General features: G+C 36.2%; 1 protein-coding gene across 1 annotated transcript; it reads left to right on the top strand.

Annotated features, from left to right (window-relative positions):
* Nucleotides 1–4,979: 4,979 nt before the first annotated feature.
* IPT2 (tRNAisopentenyltransferase 2) lies at nt 4,980–17,625 on the top strand. The gene is made up of 11 exons (XM_089996776.1): nt 4,980–5,160; nt 5,240–5,294; nt 6,238–6,317; nt 6,600–6,668; nt 6,934–7,006; nt 7,103–7,224; nt 14,517–14,591; nt 15,340–15,774; nt 16,069–16,144; nt 16,236–16,384; nt 16,502–17,625. Exons 1-11 carry the CDS (start codon nt 4,999–5,001, stop codon nt 16,631–16,633), a joined length of 1,428 nt encoding a protein of 475 aa, XP_089852902.1. The 5' UTR covers nt 4,980–4,998; the 3' UTR covers nt 16,634–17,625.
* Nucleotides 17,626–17,972: the final 347 nt, after the last annotated feature.

Here is a 17,972-nt window from a genome sequence, read left to right as displayed (position 1 = left end):
CAAGGTCACAAACCTAGATCCTCGGCCTAGAAAAACTCGCGATAAATTCCACAAACGTTGTTCTCTCGAAAGATCTTGGCATGCGCGAGTGCGTGTGTATATATACGTGGATACGTATGTGTATAGAAATATTATCGGTTTGACCCGGACCCGAATCACACAAAACCCTATATGATAAGGGTTAGGTGATGAACAAAGAGATCTGGTTAGAATTCGGGTCATAATCAAAAGGTCCGATTAATATATGGAGCAGAGTATGGTTTGTGAAATTTCATACTAGACCTGAGCATGACCCGAGTTTCGATTAGGATCCGCAAATTTTCAATGCAAAAGAGAGTAGAAAATATTATTTTACCCGGTATGGTTGGGGCCTGGTTCTTGTAATCCTTATAGGATTTAGGTATTTTCTCTTAATTGAACCTGATTCCAGACCCGATACCAGTATCTCAAATCAGATCTGGGTTTGGTTCCACCAGAGTTAGAACCAAACCCGACCCATTAACACCCCTACTTATGGGTTCCAATATCAGGAGTGAAAAAACTTATTTTTTTACTTTTTATTTTTTTCATGTAGATTTGTCCTTCTAAATTTGATCTATATGTCGAGTTTAACCAAAAGTGACCCTTGAATCATGTTTTCCCTCCATCAAATCTTTTCATTATTTCCCAACACGAATTTTAAAAACCATTGGTTTTTTTTTTTTTCAAAATCATCCCTGCCTTGTATGCTAATCTCACATTAATCCCTGCCTTTTGCATAACCATGCCAAATCCACCCAAGGGAAACTCCCGTTAAAGTCGGTGACAAAAACCATTTAAGCAGAGAAATTATGATTTTTTTAATTATTTCACAACTCAAAAAGGGACAATTTAGGAAAAATATAATAAGGTAAGGACTATTTTGAAAAAACACGTTCAAGATCTGCAATTTACTCATTTCCGAAGCTCTAACCAAAACGAAGTATCAACCGTGCTCCCTCGCAATAGATTCGGATTTATCTAATGTTCACATCTTGTTCTTGTTCTTTGTCTTGTACTTTTTTTTTTACTTTTGTTGTTTTTTACTACCGAACTTACTTTTTTCTAGGTATTCGTGTTTGAGGTACACTTTTTCTTTGCAATGCACCTCCAACAACAACGATCCATGTCACTGATCTAATTGATTCTTGCTCAACGAAGGAGAAAAGGCTCAATGTCTTGAAGAACGATTCTCATTATCTTCTCAAATTCAGATCTGAATCTTGGATCTATTTTCTAAATAAAAATTCAGTAAAAAAACCTTCATTTTTTCTTTCAAAAATTAAGGATCCACGGTATTAGGTTCACGTGTCTTAACAATCCGGTTAAGAAGGGGATACTCTGCCAGATTTTTAGCTTGCAGTTTGCGAAACAGAGTCTTTGACAATTCATCGATCTAGGGTTAGGGCTTGCCAAAAGCTCAAGTGTTCTCTCCTTCTCTTTCTTTTATTGTTATTTTTTCTGTAATTTTTTTCCTACGCACTTTGCTAACTCGCACATACTTTTTTTTTACTTTGTTTAATCCTTAGATGTTTCCACCACTCTAGGCTTACTTCACAAGTGCTCAAAGACGCTTAGAGGATATCTTTCTTAGAAAAATCTCAACCTTGGTTGGGTTATCCTTTGCCACTTCGAGAGGAACGACCTAACCTCGTACCGGTGAGGACCCCACATCTCCTTCAAAAAAAAATCATGTTTTAAAAAAAAGAAATTTTCTAAAATCTTTTTTTAAATAAAATGTTTTTAAAAGTAAGATTTGAGTCCCACAAATGGGCGCAACAATGAGAGTTAGTTGTGTTATTTTCTAAATGTTACATCCAAAATGTACAAAATTAGACATTTTTAATGAGTATTACCAAATAGCCTTTGTTTTTTCTAAATTATCCTTTGTTCTGGGCAAAAGAGTTATTTGGTGTGCGTAAATGGTTTTTACAATAAAAAAATGATTTTTTTTGTTTTTTAACGTGTTTTCCAAAATAATCCTTATCTTATGGTATTTTTCCTAAATCATCTAACATGAGCAAATAAGTTATTTAAGTGTGCCTAAATTGTTTTTGTAATAAAAATGAATATCGATGTGGGCTTAAACTAGGCTAAGTCGGATAGGCTAGATGGACTAGGCTAAGTTCGGTTTCGCAGAGATTAGGAGGACAAAAATCAGATCTCTCTCATGAAGAGGGAAGCCCACCCCTATTTATTGGCTTTGGGCAGATCCAAATATGTCTCCTATGTATCTGCGATCCAAAGAAGGATCAACGGTTGAAATTCAAAGAATTTGAACCATGGCTAAGATTTAATCTCAAGGAAGAGATTAGGGGATAGGATTTAGTTTTAATAGAGGTCATTAAGTGAGAGGGTTGTCCTTGGCTGTCAAAAATTGATCCAAAATGGGCTGGGATGCATCGTTTTTTAGGTTGTCGACATCCAAAAATGCAGAATGTTTCACAAAGCAATAACGACAAATGATTTATCATTATTGCTTCTAATAATGACAAATATTTCTTTTGAATGGAAAACTAAATTCGATCAATTTGAGGGTTAAAACTGCTCTTAAAGTAGACCTACCTAAAAAACAAGTTTTTTACTAAACAAGTCATCTTGTCTTTATCATAACTTTTGATCCCTGTGTTGGATAGACCTGATATTTGGCTTGTTAAAAAGATGAAAACCTCTAGTATAAGTGTTATTTTGGACAAATTTTTTGAGGATCCAATTTCGAAGGCCAAAAATATAATTAAAATTTATAGAACTTTGAAATATGCTAAAAACATGAGATTTTGGTACGTGACTCATAACATGAAATGGCTTGGTCAAAATTCGTGTGTCTACAAATGCCCCCTCTTTGTTGTCGATCATGCAAAAGCTCGATCGACAACAAAGAAGTAGACACACCAGCTGAAAAAAGTGCAAAAAAGATCATTTCTAGCAAAGCTTTTCAAAAAAGAAATCTTGACAAAAACAAAGATATAGATGGTTTGATGGTACAAGATGATAGCTAGAGATGTGTACGCAGTTTAATTCAAGGGACTCCCTGTTGTGCTTGTCTTATAGGCAAAGAGGTCTAGCCAAACACAGTTGAACTATAAACTAAGCTAGTACCTTGTTTCACATGAGGGCTTTTCTTTAACCTCGGTGATGTGAGCGAAAAGTCTTGTTGAACGAGGTCAAACAAAGATGAAACAAGTACTTTGTCGCTTGAAATAGCATGAAAGACGACTGATGATCTTGACAAAGGCAGATTGTTTTTTTAGACAAAGACATAGACAAGCTTTTGGGCAAAAAGCATAAAAAATGACCTCTTTTAAGATATTTTTTGACTTTTTGAAAATCATGGAAGAGCTCTTTCTCAAAGAGGCATCCTTAGGGTAAGGATTTAGGTTCATAATAGTTTATGCGCTCAACAAATGGATTTTGGATTGCTCTATCAATCCATGGGATAACCTATGGGCCTAATATCCATATAACTACATAATGATCCTAAAATAAGATTGGGTAGGTTTTTTCTAATGGGACATGGGATAATTGGGTTCCTAAAAACTATGTCAGTTGCAAAACAAAAATTTGTTAGTAACATAAAGAAAAATGCATATTACATGATATGATGATGCATGATGAAATGCTTTGATTTAACCCATTTTTATCAAGGTAATCCTGAAGCAAGTTCTCACTACATATTTTTCTTGACTCATGAAAAGTCATTTTTTTAGAAAATAATTCAAAAGATACTTGTCATTAGCATGCTTGAAGTCAATATTGTCATTTTGGATGAAAATTGATTATCTTGGCATTCTTCACTCTCTACCTTGATAATTAAATATTCAATGTGGGAGGTCTTGCCGATGACCAACCATTGGTCTCAAGATAAAGAAGGAACCTTGTTTCACATGAAGTTTTTCTTGACATAATGAGTAGCCATGCAATTGTGAGGCCTTGCCGACGACCAGCCATCGGTTTCAAGATGAAACAAGAAAGACAAAATGCAATAAGACAAAGACATTTTTAAAAGATTGACTCAAAATGATACTTTTTGCAAAAGTTGTGATAATGATTCATGCATTATGAAAACTCAATTTAGATAAAATTTATAAAGATTGCTGAAAATTTTGTAAGAACAAATATTATTATAGGATCAACTTGTAGACCTTTGTGAGTCAAATGAGATGACATGAATGAATAATTGCAATATGAATGTTATTGATGAGACAATCAAATCATAATGTTAAAGAACTTCATAACAAACAAATGATAAAACAAATATGACATTTATGAATGACAATGGTGCATGATATAATGCTAAGTGTTATGATGAGAGATTTATGCAATGTGTATGATGACCTAAGTCTAAAAATGATGCTTCATTTTTTTTTCAAGAAGAAAAAGGAATTTCCCCTTACTAAAAAAAATTAAAACAAATTTTGAAAATAAATTTTTTTATCTAACTCAATACTTATCAAGAAAAGTGTTGTAGACATGATACGAGTGTGTGCAACTTGCATTACTCAACAATAGTTTGATTTTTTGCCAATGTTGATTTGATTTTACTTTTCAGTTTATGCCTCCAATTGATGACTCCCCAATTGAAGTCATCATAAAATAAATAAGCTCGCTCTTTTTCATTAGAATTAATCTTTTATTTAACTTTTAAATTTCAAAGCCATTAGACATAGAAGTGCATGTATAAGAGTTTGCTTCAACAAGCATTTCGGAAACGTACGGTTTTACAAGGATCATTTTTTGTACATACTTTATCTGTACGAGCTCACCCAAGCCAAGCCAAACACTTCTCAGTCTCGACTCATTTAGGCTGAACGTGCTGCCCGTTACCGTTTCTAGGCTTGCCAATTGTATGAACCGATCACAAACCAGCCGAGCCGAGCCGAGTTAGGGGCTGGTCAGTTCGTTTGCTAGCACTAGGTGTAGGAAAGCGGATGGGATGATTAATTAAGCCGAACGCTGGGAGGAGAGGGAGGGAGTGAAAACATGGAGGGAATGGGGAACGGCGGCGACGGAGCCTCTCCGGCGAAGAACCCTAAACCAAAGATCGTGGTGGTTATTGGGGCCACCGGTTCCGGAAAGTCCCGACTTGCCATCGACCTCGCCTCTCACTTCCCCATCGAGATCATCAATGCCGACTCCATGCAGGTCTATGCCCTCTCTCTCTCTCTCTATTCCATTTTTCTCTTTCTTACGGGGTTTTTATTTGGTTTTCGCCTACAATTAGGTCTACGAAGGATTGGATGTCCTCACAAACAAGGTTCCGCCTGAAGATCGAAAGGGTCTCTCTCTCTCTCTCAAACTCAAATAAACGATGACAAAATAATTCAGACGTTGATAAGTGTGAATCATTCTCTGATTAAACTAGTAGTATTGCCTTAAGAGGGCTTTTGGATGCACCCACTTTTTCAGAGAAGAGGGATAACTTGGGAAAGGTTGTGTTCCACTTCTTTATGCACTTTCCCAAGCTTTTGTTCAGAGCAATCCAAATATCCGAAATTTCAATGATGCGTTATCCCGTTGGGCATGAATAAGTTAATGATATATGAATCAACTCATCTCGTTTCTCAGAGTGATTAATTTGACTTGGCTTCACGGTCCCCGTAGAATTGGAAGCATCACCATGTTTGCGGAATGATCTTGTTACTATGAGATAGAGATATAATATTATGAGAAATTGGGATGCATGTGGGATGATTTGAGATATTTCATTGCATTCCACCTTTAGCGTGAGATGCTGTTCTATTTAGCCTCACTCGTGGAGGGTTTGCGTGCACTCATTTATCCACATAACTGGGATAAAGTTGGCTATTGTTTTGTGGAGCATAATGGAAAAACCCAACTTAGGCAGCTTTTCTGAATTAAGTGGATGCCTCTTGTAGATCACATTCTTAGTACTTTTTCTTTGGTGGTTCCTGACTTGATGACCACGATCGCATTCTTAGTTTGGTTCATTTGTTTTTTATTTCAAATGAACTATCAGTTGTCCTTCGTAGCATTTCTTTCTGTGAAGTGTTCAGTTGTAGTTTTAGGGATTGCTGTTGAATATCGGGTGTGAAAGGCACCTAGTAATGTTTTAAATGTATCAGTACCATGGATACGATTGGTAGCTTTTTTTTGACTTTTTATTTCCAAACCCCATTCTTCATTGTTTTTATGGAGTTTTGTAATTAATCTTTGGTTCTTTGATTCTCGAGCTCACATCACCTGAAAATGGTCATGTAGGAGTTCCACATCATCTTTTGGGGGTGGTTAGTGCTAATGTGGAATTCACATCAAAGGATTTTCGTGATTTGGCCATTCCAGTGAGTACACTAAATATTGATTCTTTCTGTATGTTGTTTTACCTTTTTCTTTTCTTTTTCAATTTCTGTTCATTTTTCTGGAGAGTGCAAGTGGGATCTGAGAGTGTTTTAATTGCAATTTTGCCAATGGTACACATGCGCTGTATACTGTTCGCTTGTGACATCATTTGTGCAACATATATTCCAATTTTTTTTTGCAAGAATAATGTTCCTGTCCTTGATTTGGGCTATGCTATGTCTATTTTCTGTCAACCTGAAAAGTTGGTTATAAATGGTTTCCAGGTTATAGATGGTATATTGTCTCGGAGGCACTTACCAGTAATTGTTGGGGGTACAAATTACTATATCCAGGTAGCTCTCAACAGATATCTTGAACTTATTAACTTTCTTTTTTTTGTTGTCTCCTTTTTTGTTTTCAGAGTTCTTGTACCATTAGAAGAGACCATTATTTGATTCATAAATGTTAATCAACCACAAAAATTTCAGCTTCCCCTTTTGTTTTTTGAAAAGATTTTGCTTGAATTGGTTTATGCAATCTGTTCCCTCAAATAATCTTTGTATGAGCTCTTAGTTGTCTTATTCAATTCTTTCTTGGTTGTCTTATATATTTGTGCAGGCTCTTGTAAGCCCATTCTTGCTTGATGACTGGATGGAAGAAATGGATGAACCTTTTCCAGATGAGTCTTTTGGTAATATACAAGTCTTTTTCTTTCTCTATTTTCCTGGCTATATAATGCTATAGTAGTTAGTGTTCTTACAATTGCTATTGCAACCATCTATTTCAGGAGATATGGAGTCACGTTTAAGCTGTGACCAAACTTGTGAAAACTCAACTAGTGATTTTGAGCTCCTTAAAGAGATCGATCCTGCTTCGGCGAATAGGGTTCATCCAAATAATATTAGAAAAGTAAGTGCCTTTGAGTTATCTAGGATGCTTCTGTCATCTTAACTATTCATGTCAGTGGTTGTATCTATATTTTACTGCAATTTGTAGGCATTCTTTTGACACTAGTGGATGTTCTTTGGAAAATATCGAGGCATTCAAATGTCAGTCAGACACATTTATCTAATTACATCTTGTGTTGCAGAAAAAGATGAATATGTAGTAGCACTATGTCATTGATAATGGGTGCTCTCAGGGGTCTTGCTGCATTTGTGTACGTGCATGTGTTTCAAATGTCATTCTGACACGTTTTTCTAATATCTTGTGTTGCAAACACACACAAAATTTTAGTACTACATGTCACTGATCGCTAGATGCTCACAGGAACCCAACTGTGTGTGTGTGTGTGTGTGTGCACATGTTAACTGCTAATGGTTTGATGTTGAATGTGGACCAGTGTGAGTCACACTATCTTGAGGGGTCATATGTTTGAATCTTACCAGGAGCTATCCACCAGTTTGGTTATTGATAAAAGAAAAAGTGCTATACATCTATGATATATTATCCAATTTGAACTTTAACCCACATAAGTATGCATCCCTACACAACACCTGTTTGTATGTTCTGGTTCATGTTCCCCAAATTGGTTGATCCAATAAACATAGAGATATTTGAAATTTTAGTGGCCCTGGTTTACAAGTGTCATTGGATACATTTAGGAGGTTTTTTTTTTCGGGTCAAACAGGCCAACCTGCTCCCACTTGCAGAGGCAGAGGGAGTGGAAGACAAAGTAGGACAATCCTGCTACTATACGGATAGCCAGTTTGCTATAGATTATGAGTGGACATCAGGACAGGCTAACCTGATTGGGTTTGTCCAGCTGTGATGGATTGAACATGAGCCTGAGCCAATTTCATCTTGGCCTGTGCTGCTGTTATGGATGATATCTATCAAGCTAGGCTATTGTTTGGGGTCTGTTTTCTCTTTTAGCAGGATAATCTCATCCCAGTAAATGTATAAAATGTAGATAGGTTAAGGCATCAAAACCTCATTAGATGGGGATATGTCCAGCCGATACCTTTGTGGGCATGGGTAATTCTCAGGCTTGATTTTCGATCTAGCCTGGTGCTACCATATCCAACCTGATGTCAACCCCTGCTAGAGATCCATGTTCCAAATGCTAGATTTCAGGCAGCATCACCACCTAGAGATCCTGGTGACCGTTACTCCAAGTCATGGAATTAAAGCGAGATTCTCTTATTTAATAATATTGCAAGTGTGACTTATTGCATATATACAATCAATGACTTGCTGGTCTTTAGGGTTCTCATTGTCTCGGATGTTCCACTAGTGACTGTTGTACTTCTATATTTACTTCATTATTGATAAAAACTACTTTGCTTGCATAAGAAAAAAGAAAGGCAATTTTCAAATGTCCACCAAAGTTTTATCAAAACAACATAACCACTAAAGTTTTCACATTTTTCAAATATATCCCCGAGTTTTGTTGCCTTTAACCAAATATTACCATTTCTCTACTATCATTAGTTTAATCTTGGATCTAATGCTGACAATAGAAGTAAAATTACTCCATTACCATGGTAAAACGGAACATATAAATTCTGGTTTGTGCTCAATATGAATTTATTTTCTACCCTTAAGAAAAACAAAAATGTTCATTTAGTCAAGTAGCAAAGATTGCTAGAGCAAAGTAAGGTTTTTCACTTGTCAGTATTTTTTTTATTATTTGAGATGAAGGCAAGACAAGTTACAAATTTGGGGAAAAGAAAGGCTTTAGTTATTTTTTGTAAGGATAATTTAGTCATTTCAGTATAAGATTAATGGTAGTTTCCCTATGAGGTTATTTGGTTAACCTAGGCTAAAAGTTTGGGGTGTATTTGAAAAAATGAAAAAATGAAAAAATGTTTGGCCGATATTTAAATAGTACTAGAGTTCAGTGGTTATTTGAAAATTGCCCTGGAAAAGAATAATGAATTGGAACAAGACATGCAAACCTTTGCAACCATGTTACATGTAAGATATATGATATCCACCTGTGTGCATGATGATGTGATTTTTGTAAATGATGTTCGTTGTTCGACATGCATTGCTTTCTGTAATGAAACAAGAGTGCACAATTACAATGCCAACGAAGGGCTACACAAGTGCACAAATATACTATGGTCTCTAATGGACCGATGACAATCTCATAAAAGAGATACACAAAAGCACGAATTCCACAAGGGCACAAAGGCACAAAATCCACAGGAGCACAATAGAAAAATAGCTTTTGTATTAGCACATAAAATGCTTTAGAAAAAGCATAAATTACATAGAGGAGTGAGGCTCTATTTATAGAGCCTCACATGTAGTGAAGGGAGGTTGGACTCTCTCCCCCAACAGTCCATTGATAATACAAATAAAAAACAAAAAAATAAATAAAACTAAAGAGACTTTATAGTCCCTATTGGACGATACTAAATTACATATTGTTAAATGATCAAAATACCCTTGATATACGTATATTGTATAAATATACGTATATTAGTAAGGTATAAATATATACACACTATTTTTAACACTCCCCCTCAAACTTATGGTGAAATCACCGAAAGTTTACTAAGAAGATACAAAAAACTTGGTAGAGGATGAGCTTTGGTGAAGAAGTCCGCAATCTGAAACTCGACCAGAACATATGGTAAAGTAATCGTCCCCTTCAAGTATTCTTCTCGGACATAATGTCAATCCATCTCAATATGTTTCGTTCGCTCATGAAATGTGTGATTGCTAGCTATATATATGACACTTTTGTTATCACGACATAATTTTGAAGGTTATGAAACATCAACACCGAAATCTAAAAGTAATGATCTCATCCACACGACCTCGGTTGTTGTTGTAGCCATTGTCCTATACTCAGCTTTCGTGGAAGATAAAGACACTTTCTGTTATTTTTTGCATCACCAAAAAATGAGAAAATCACTTACAAACACATAAAAACCTGTAGTGAGTGACAGTTATTGGGATCTCCTTCCCAGTCAAAATTAATATAAACAACAAGATTTAAAGATGATTAAGAGGATTCAAATAGCCCTTTAGATATAGTTTTCTTGATGTATCGAACTATTCTTAATACGACACTCATGTGAACTGATGTGGACGCATGTTAAAATTGACTTGCAATATGTACTGCATGTGCAATATCTAGCCTTATAATAGATAGGTACATTAATGATCCGATAAGTTGCCTATAAGGAGTTGGATCATCTAATAAAATTCTGTCTTCAGTTCTCATTTTAGCATTTATCACTTCAGGAGCAACGACATATTTTGTGTCTGTGATTCCTGAACGCGCAACAATATCAACTGCAAATTTGATTTGAGACAAAATGTATCCTCTTGTCGAGTATGCTACAATTCTTAAAAAATATCTTAAAAAACCAAGGTCAGTCATATCAAAAGATTTTTTAAGCATAATTTTAATTTCTTCAATTTCCTTCGGATCATTCTCAGTGATGATCATATCATCAACATAGAAAAGCAGAATGATAAGTGAGGTAACTATAGATCTTACAAAAAGAACAGTGTCAGTATAACATGATTTAAATCTAAGATTCAACACAGTTTCACTAAACCGATCATATTTAGGAGCTTGTTTAAGCCCATATAAAGCTTTTTGAAGACGAAGAACCATTCCATTTTCAATAGTCGGACCCGGGGGAGGATCTATGTACACTTCATTTAAATTTCTATTTAAGAAAGCATTCTTAACGTCTAACTGATATATAGGCCATTTTCTAATGGATACTACTGCAACTAGAGCCCTAACTGTGGTTATGCGAGCTACTGGGGCAAATGTTTTCTCATAATCTATTCCATATTCCTGGGAGTATCCTTTTGCAACTAATCTTGCTTTATATCTTTTCAGGGACCCGTGACTCTTTGTTTTGACTTTAAAATCCCATCTACGTCCTATTGTCTTTTTTTCCTTGAGAAGTTGTTGGATTGCCCAAGTATGGGCCTTGTGTAATTCATGTAATTCTATTTTCATAGCTTTTACCCATTCTTTTATGTTTTTAGCTTCTTTGTAGTTAGACGGTTCATAATATGAATGAATTGCTAGAAGGCAAGCCCTATAGTTTGGATAAAAGGGATCCATAGGAGACCTATTGGCGGCCTAAGCATCCGTTCAGATCTTCTAACACTAGATTCTTTAACATTTGATGATTGATTATACCTTTCAAAAGCACATGGATGCTCCCTGTTATCTCGTCTAGAGTATTGTACGAGGTTATGAGTTCTCTTTTTTCACTTGGTTCATTGATAGAATCAAAATTATCAATATCATTATTATCAATAATTTCATTATTTGATTTAGGTAACAAATCAAATAATAAGGCATACTCGGATTCTTCCTTAGGTTTTTCAAGATCAAATCCATTTTTATTTTCAAGAAATGTTACATTTCTAAAGACATAAAGTTTATCATTTGTTGGATCATAACATTGATAACCTTTTTTATTTTCGGCATATCAAAGAAAAACACATTTTATAGCTTTAGAAGAGAGTTTGTTATATTTTTCAAGAAGCACAAAACATTTACATCCAAATACTCTTAGTCTTTTCAAATCGGGAGAGATTTTAAAAAGCTTTTCAATAGGGGATTTGTTTTTCAAAGTTTGAGAAGGCATTCTATTTATTAGATATACCGCGGTGAGAGCAACTTCGACCTAATTTTTTTTTGGAATTTCTTTTGAAATGAGTAGGGTCGTAGTAGTTTCAATAATATGACGATGCTTTTTTTTCGGAAATACTATTTTGTTGGGGGTTCTTAGGACAAAATCTTTGGTGTAAAATACCATGAGTTTTTATGTAGAATTGAAATTCATTTGAAAGAAACTCTCCTCTTGAGTCGGAGCAGAAGACTTTAATATTTGTTTTAAAATGATTTTAACTAGATTATGAAAATTTTTAAAACACGAAAAAACTTTGGATTTGAGTTTAAGGAATTAGATCCAAGTATGTATACTAAAATCATCTATGAATGGAACATAATATGAATAACCACGTTTTGACATAACAAGAGCAAGACCCATACATCCGAATGCACTAATTCAAAGACTTCATTAGTCAAGTTCTAGATCCAAAAGGCATCATTTGCATTTTTTCAAGTATACAATCTTCACATACAATTTTTTTATCCTTATGATTTTTTTTCAAAAATGGAAAATGAGATAATTTGATATACTTGGGTATCCTAATCTTTTATGCCAAAGATTTAAATCAATATCTTTGACATGATTACAAAAAGAGTTTTTGGATAAACATAAGGAATCTATATAGTAAATATCTCCTCTTCTATGACCTTGTCCAATTAGCTTCCCTGATTGGAGATCCTGCACCGAACAAGCCTTATATGAGACAAATACTTTACACCCATAATAAAAAATTTGAGATATCGAAAAAAGGTTTAAATCTAATTTTGGAATAACCCTTACATTTGGAACACTTTTTTTTTTTGAGATATTGTTGAAGTTTCCTATACTTTTAACTTTTAAAGAAGTACCATCGGCGATTGATACATATGAAAAATATGAATTAGTGCAATCGGATAATAGACTCATTATGAGTCATGTGAAAAGAGACTCTCGAATCCAAAATCCAAGAAGACTTACCCAGAAGAGAAGAAGAGGAGATGGCGGCACCGGATATAGAAGGAGTGGCTTTAAGAATTTGTGAGACTGCCTCCGCTATTTGGGCAATTGTCAAATCATTGAAGTTGCACCATTTCTTTGATTCTTGAGGTTTTCACTTACGGCGGTCACTTTCTTAAGCTTGGGACAATCCGGTCTTATATGCCTCGATTCTTTACAATGATGGCAAGTAATTTTACCCTTGTATCTTCCTTTGTATTCTCCCCCATTATGTCCTTCTCTATTGAATTTTCATTCAAAGTGAGGTGGTTTATAAGTTTTTACAAAATTTTTGAGTCTTGATATGGCAAAAACCTCATCATTAGACTTTTGCATTCAAAGTTTTATTTTTTCTTGGCAAATTTGAGCAAGAGCATCACTTATAGAAGGAGTCGAAGTCTTATGAAGCAAGGAGAATTTAACTTGCTCAAATTTTGGTCGGAGATCATAAAGAAAAGAGAAAAGGTTTTTTCTTTCAATTTGTAATTTCCTCGTTTCAATAGCCGAACCTTGCCATTTTAGTTCTAACATAGCTAGTTCATCCCAAATAGGAGATAAAATACCATAAAAGTCTCTTACACTTTTATCTCTTTGTTTAATATTACGTACCTTGTCTTGAAGATAATATAACTTAGCGATATATTTTTGAATGAAGGTGCTCTTTAGAAAATCCATGCATTACATGCCTTTTTAAATTTGATGATATTGGTGGCGATCTTGAACTCCATAGTATTCATGAACCATGAGAAAATTTGAGCATTGCTAGCTTCCCAATCCTCCAACTTGTTTTGGCATTCTTGCAAGGCTTTCTCTTTTTCTTTTACGGATAGGGCTTTGACTTGATCTCCTTCTCTTCTTGTCAATTTAAGTTGAGGTTCATTAGTGGTTCCACTAACAAACCCCCAAAGCTTTTTACTTTTGATGTGATTTTTCATAGCGGTCTCCCACATCAAATAGTTGTTTTCGTTGAGCTTGTAGGAGATGATGGAGGCAAAATTTCTTTCTCCCATAATGAAGAAGTCTTGTGTTTGAGGACTAAAGGTTGAAGAGCACCACGACAAAGAGAGCAATCCCAAGATAGCTTTCACTACTTCAAGAATCTAGCTTTGATACCCTTGTAATGAAACAAGGGTGCACAATTATAATGCCAATGAAGGGCTACACAAGTGCACAAATATGCTATGGTCTCGATGACAATCTCATAAAACAGACACAAAAGCACGAATTCCACAAGAGCACAATAGAAAAATAGCTTTTGTATTAGCACATAAAATGCTTTAGAAAAAGCATAAATTACATAGAGGAGTGAGGCTCTATTTATAGAGCCTCACATGTAGTGAAGGCTCCCCCAACAGTCCATTGATAATACAAATAAAAAACAAAAAATAAATAAAACTAAAAAGACTTTATAGTCCCTATTGGACTGTACTAAATTACATATTGTTAAATGACCAAAATATGCACGATATACATATATCAGTGAGGTATAAATATATACACACTATTTTTAACACTTTCCTCATCTGTCATGGTTACGGCCCTCTGGTAATAGTGCCTGTATATGAATGGTCTTGCAGTAACATGTTGGAGTCGGCTGAACTTTTGATGTTGTGTTCTATACAGGTGAAACAGTATCTTAGACTATACGCAACATCAGGAATGCTCCCTAGCAAACTCTTTCAAGGAAAGGGATTTGAGGTTAGTGTTTTATCCTTCATAGATAGTGGATTTATGGTTGTGCTATGTTATATTCTTTGTAATAGGTCTGCAATTTTAATAGTTCATATTAACAGAGTTCTTTGCCCAGACTTTTCCTATATTTGTTGTCAAAGTGTTTTTGACCTCTCTTGGAAAAGTTCCCTCTGAAGCAGCCATGGCATTTGACGAAATGATTTGCTTTCTTTTTTTTGATAGGCAAGCTAGGGTGGGATTTGAAATTGAGACCCCTTGGTTATGATAGTGCGGGTGCGACCTAACCATCCAGCTATCTTATGCGACCCTGGTTTACTTGTTTCTTGGTCCTATCCCTTTCTTGGAGACTTTCATGTATTTTTTTCCTGGCATTTTCTTTTTGTAATTTGAAGTAAAATTTTGACGTTTCTTAATAAGTTGTATTAGCATCGAAGTATAATTTTCTTCAATTGTAAACTACATTTTTGCATTGGCCATATTTCTGGTCAATGGGAGTTTGAGAACACCACTTGGATAAACTGGGAAGAGCATGTTCTTATGGAACATGAAGCACTAACTCTAGCACAATATCTACCTTTATGTGTATGGTAAATTTTCCCAGAAGTGACTTAATGCTTGCCCAATAGACTTCACATTTTATTTCAGAAGTTAATCTATACATGTCTAGCCTGTCATTGGCACTGAAAGATCCTTGCTGAGCAAACTTATTGGTAGTTCCAGTGACAATCTCCTGACATTGCTTCTGGCAGGGCAGAAATGGGGTGGAGTGGCAGATTTCAGATACGATTGCTGTTTTCTGTGGGTGGATGCTTCTCTTCCTGTGATCGATAGATTTGTTGAAGAAAGAGTAGACTGCATGATTGAAGCTGGTTTGTTGAATGAAGTAATTGATATTTACAACCCAAATGCAGATTATACGCGGGGCCTTCGACAGGCTATTGGTGTTCGTGAATTCGAGGAATTTTTAAGATATTCTTTCTCTAATCGGGAAAGTCTCTATTTGCACCAAGTACAGGGGGAAGATACAAGTGCACAAAAAGTTGGTCCTGTCCTTATGTACACTCTGGATAAATCTTTAGAACCCAATGCAAAGGCAATACTTGAATCAGGCAATGGCATGCAAAAGATTCTGTTAGCCAAAGCGATTGATAACTTGAAGGCAAATACACGAAAACTTGTTCGCCGTCAAGTAAGTAACCCTTTTCTTTCCCCTTCAAGAACTAAATGAACAATTTCATGTGTTTTTAGAGAGTTAGTTTTGTTTGAACATAGTTTAAGATCTTGATGTCATAGTAATAATTTGGTTCACCGTGTCCTGAAACACTTGGTGTGGCTATTTATTGTCAAGAATCTGAGCCTAAGCTGCCCAAGATCATCTGCATCCAGAATCACACTCGATCAAAGTTATCTTGAGTAATCACAAGTTTCAATGTTGTGAATTAATGTTTTTGAGTAATGTTAACTTTTGATTGTGATGATCTAGAAACGGAGGCTTAATCGATTGAGGACACACTTCGGATGGACTCTTCATTACTTTGATGCAACAGAAGCGATTCTGAGTATGTCTGTTAATCTTCCTTGGTTCCTGGTGTCCTAGTCCTAATTCATGCTCTCCAGAATATGTTTCAATCTTTTATTTTTTCTGGCCAGACAAATCTGCTGAATCATGGGTGAAGCTAGTGGTCGAACCTTGTGTGGAGACTGTGGAGTTGTTTATGTACGCAGCTTCTTTGAATGAACCAAAACAACAGGATCAGAGGCTGCCATCAAGGGACTTGTGGACTCAATATGTCTGTCAGGTACATACATCCTGCACCTTTGGGTAGTAGTTTATGCTGTTTGTTGCCTTCTACATGGGGAACCACTGGTTGCAGTTCATCAGAATCTAACTGCTATATGATATGATATGATATCAGGCTTGTGGGAATCGCATACTCCGTGGAGAGCATGAGTGGGAGCAACACCTCCATGGGCGTGGGCATCGAAAGCGAGTCATTAATCTAAGGAAAAAGACTCAAAGTTCTCACTCTGAGAGACCATCATCATGAACAACAGCAACAGCAACAATACAGGCTTCAAGTAGCATTAGAAGATGGTTTTCCTGGTGCAGTGTGCTCAAGTAAACTTGATGGAACATAGAAACTCTCTGCCACCATCCCTCTGCAGCTGTATGAGGGTGGTGCTCTTTCCCTGCTGGGAGGTCTCATCTTTCACGGTCCTCCTTTGCTGTATGGGAAATTAGAAGGGCGGTAACACTGTCAACCATGCCAAGTTGCCCACTTTAAAGGACATGTTAGTTTTGGAATTAAGATAAGGGTTGCAGATTGTTCTTTTACCCTTCTATCTTACATGCGCGCTGATAATATAAAAGTGAGTAATGATAAAGTGTTCGGATGACTGCCTGAGTTAGTGTGCTCCCCAAAACCTATCAGATCTCAGGTGCCAGCAAGGCCGCTGCCCAGAAACCTGCAGCTCCACTCCATGGATTTGGTTTCCAAACCTCTTTGCACCGGACGACAGTACCATATGGTGATAACTTGAATTCAACTTGTAAAGGCTGCCATTCCATTCCGGTGAAGACATGGCGTAATAATCTACTCTGCTAATTGCCGTAAGTTGGTGATCCATAGGCCCCTGACCAGGCCTTTTGTCTGTTTTGGCCTTGGTGGTGGGCTCGCAATTGGAAGGTTGGCATCATCTGGTGCTCTTCTCCTGGTTTCAAACCTTGTGTGTCAGAAACTCTTGGATGTGGCTCCTTAGGGAGGTAGCTGATTCCTTTTGTCAGTGACTCACCAGCTGGGGAACCTGTTTGTTCTGCTAGTGAAGCACCCTTTTACTTAAGGTGAATGGTCTGGCATATGATCAGCGTCTCTAAGCACTCGTTCCTCCCTTCTACTGTCGAGAGTTGATCTAGTAACTAATACGCCTTTGTCACGCATCGTTTTGCCTCTCCATGCCGCTTCACACATCGCTGAACATCTCAGCGACTTTTTGTTTCACTTTCCTATTCAGTGATATATTTTTTTTGGATAGGTCCTATTCAGCGATCTTCAATGAAAGTCACTTTGAAAGTTGCTTTACTAATTGTTGCAATTTGTCAGTGATTTTTTATCTCTTTTCTGTTTGAGTGATTTTCCGTGAAAAATCACTATGATAGATGTTTTCTATATAACAGGATCATTAATATCTCGACGGCCATTAAAAAATCATAGTATGTTGAGCGATTCGTCAAAGTGCAAGGCCACACAAAATCGATGGTTCATTCAGCGATTCATAAGAGCACAAATCTGTGCAAAGCCACCAGTTAATTCAGTGATTTGCACAGGTGCAGGGCCTACAGAAGTCGTTGGTGCTTTCAGTGATTCGTAAACAGTGACAGAATAGAGC

Source organism: Nuphar pumila, chromosome 2 (assembly GCF_984573655.1).
Source record: "Nuphar pumila chromosome 2, dmNupPumi1.hap1.1, whole genome shotgun sequence".
NCBI classification, from domain to species: Eukaryota; Viridiplantae; Streptophyta; class Magnoliopsida; order Nymphaeales; family Nymphaeaceae; genus Nuphar; species Nuphar pumila.
This window is presented reverse-complemented; position numbering and strand designations above follow the sequence as displayed.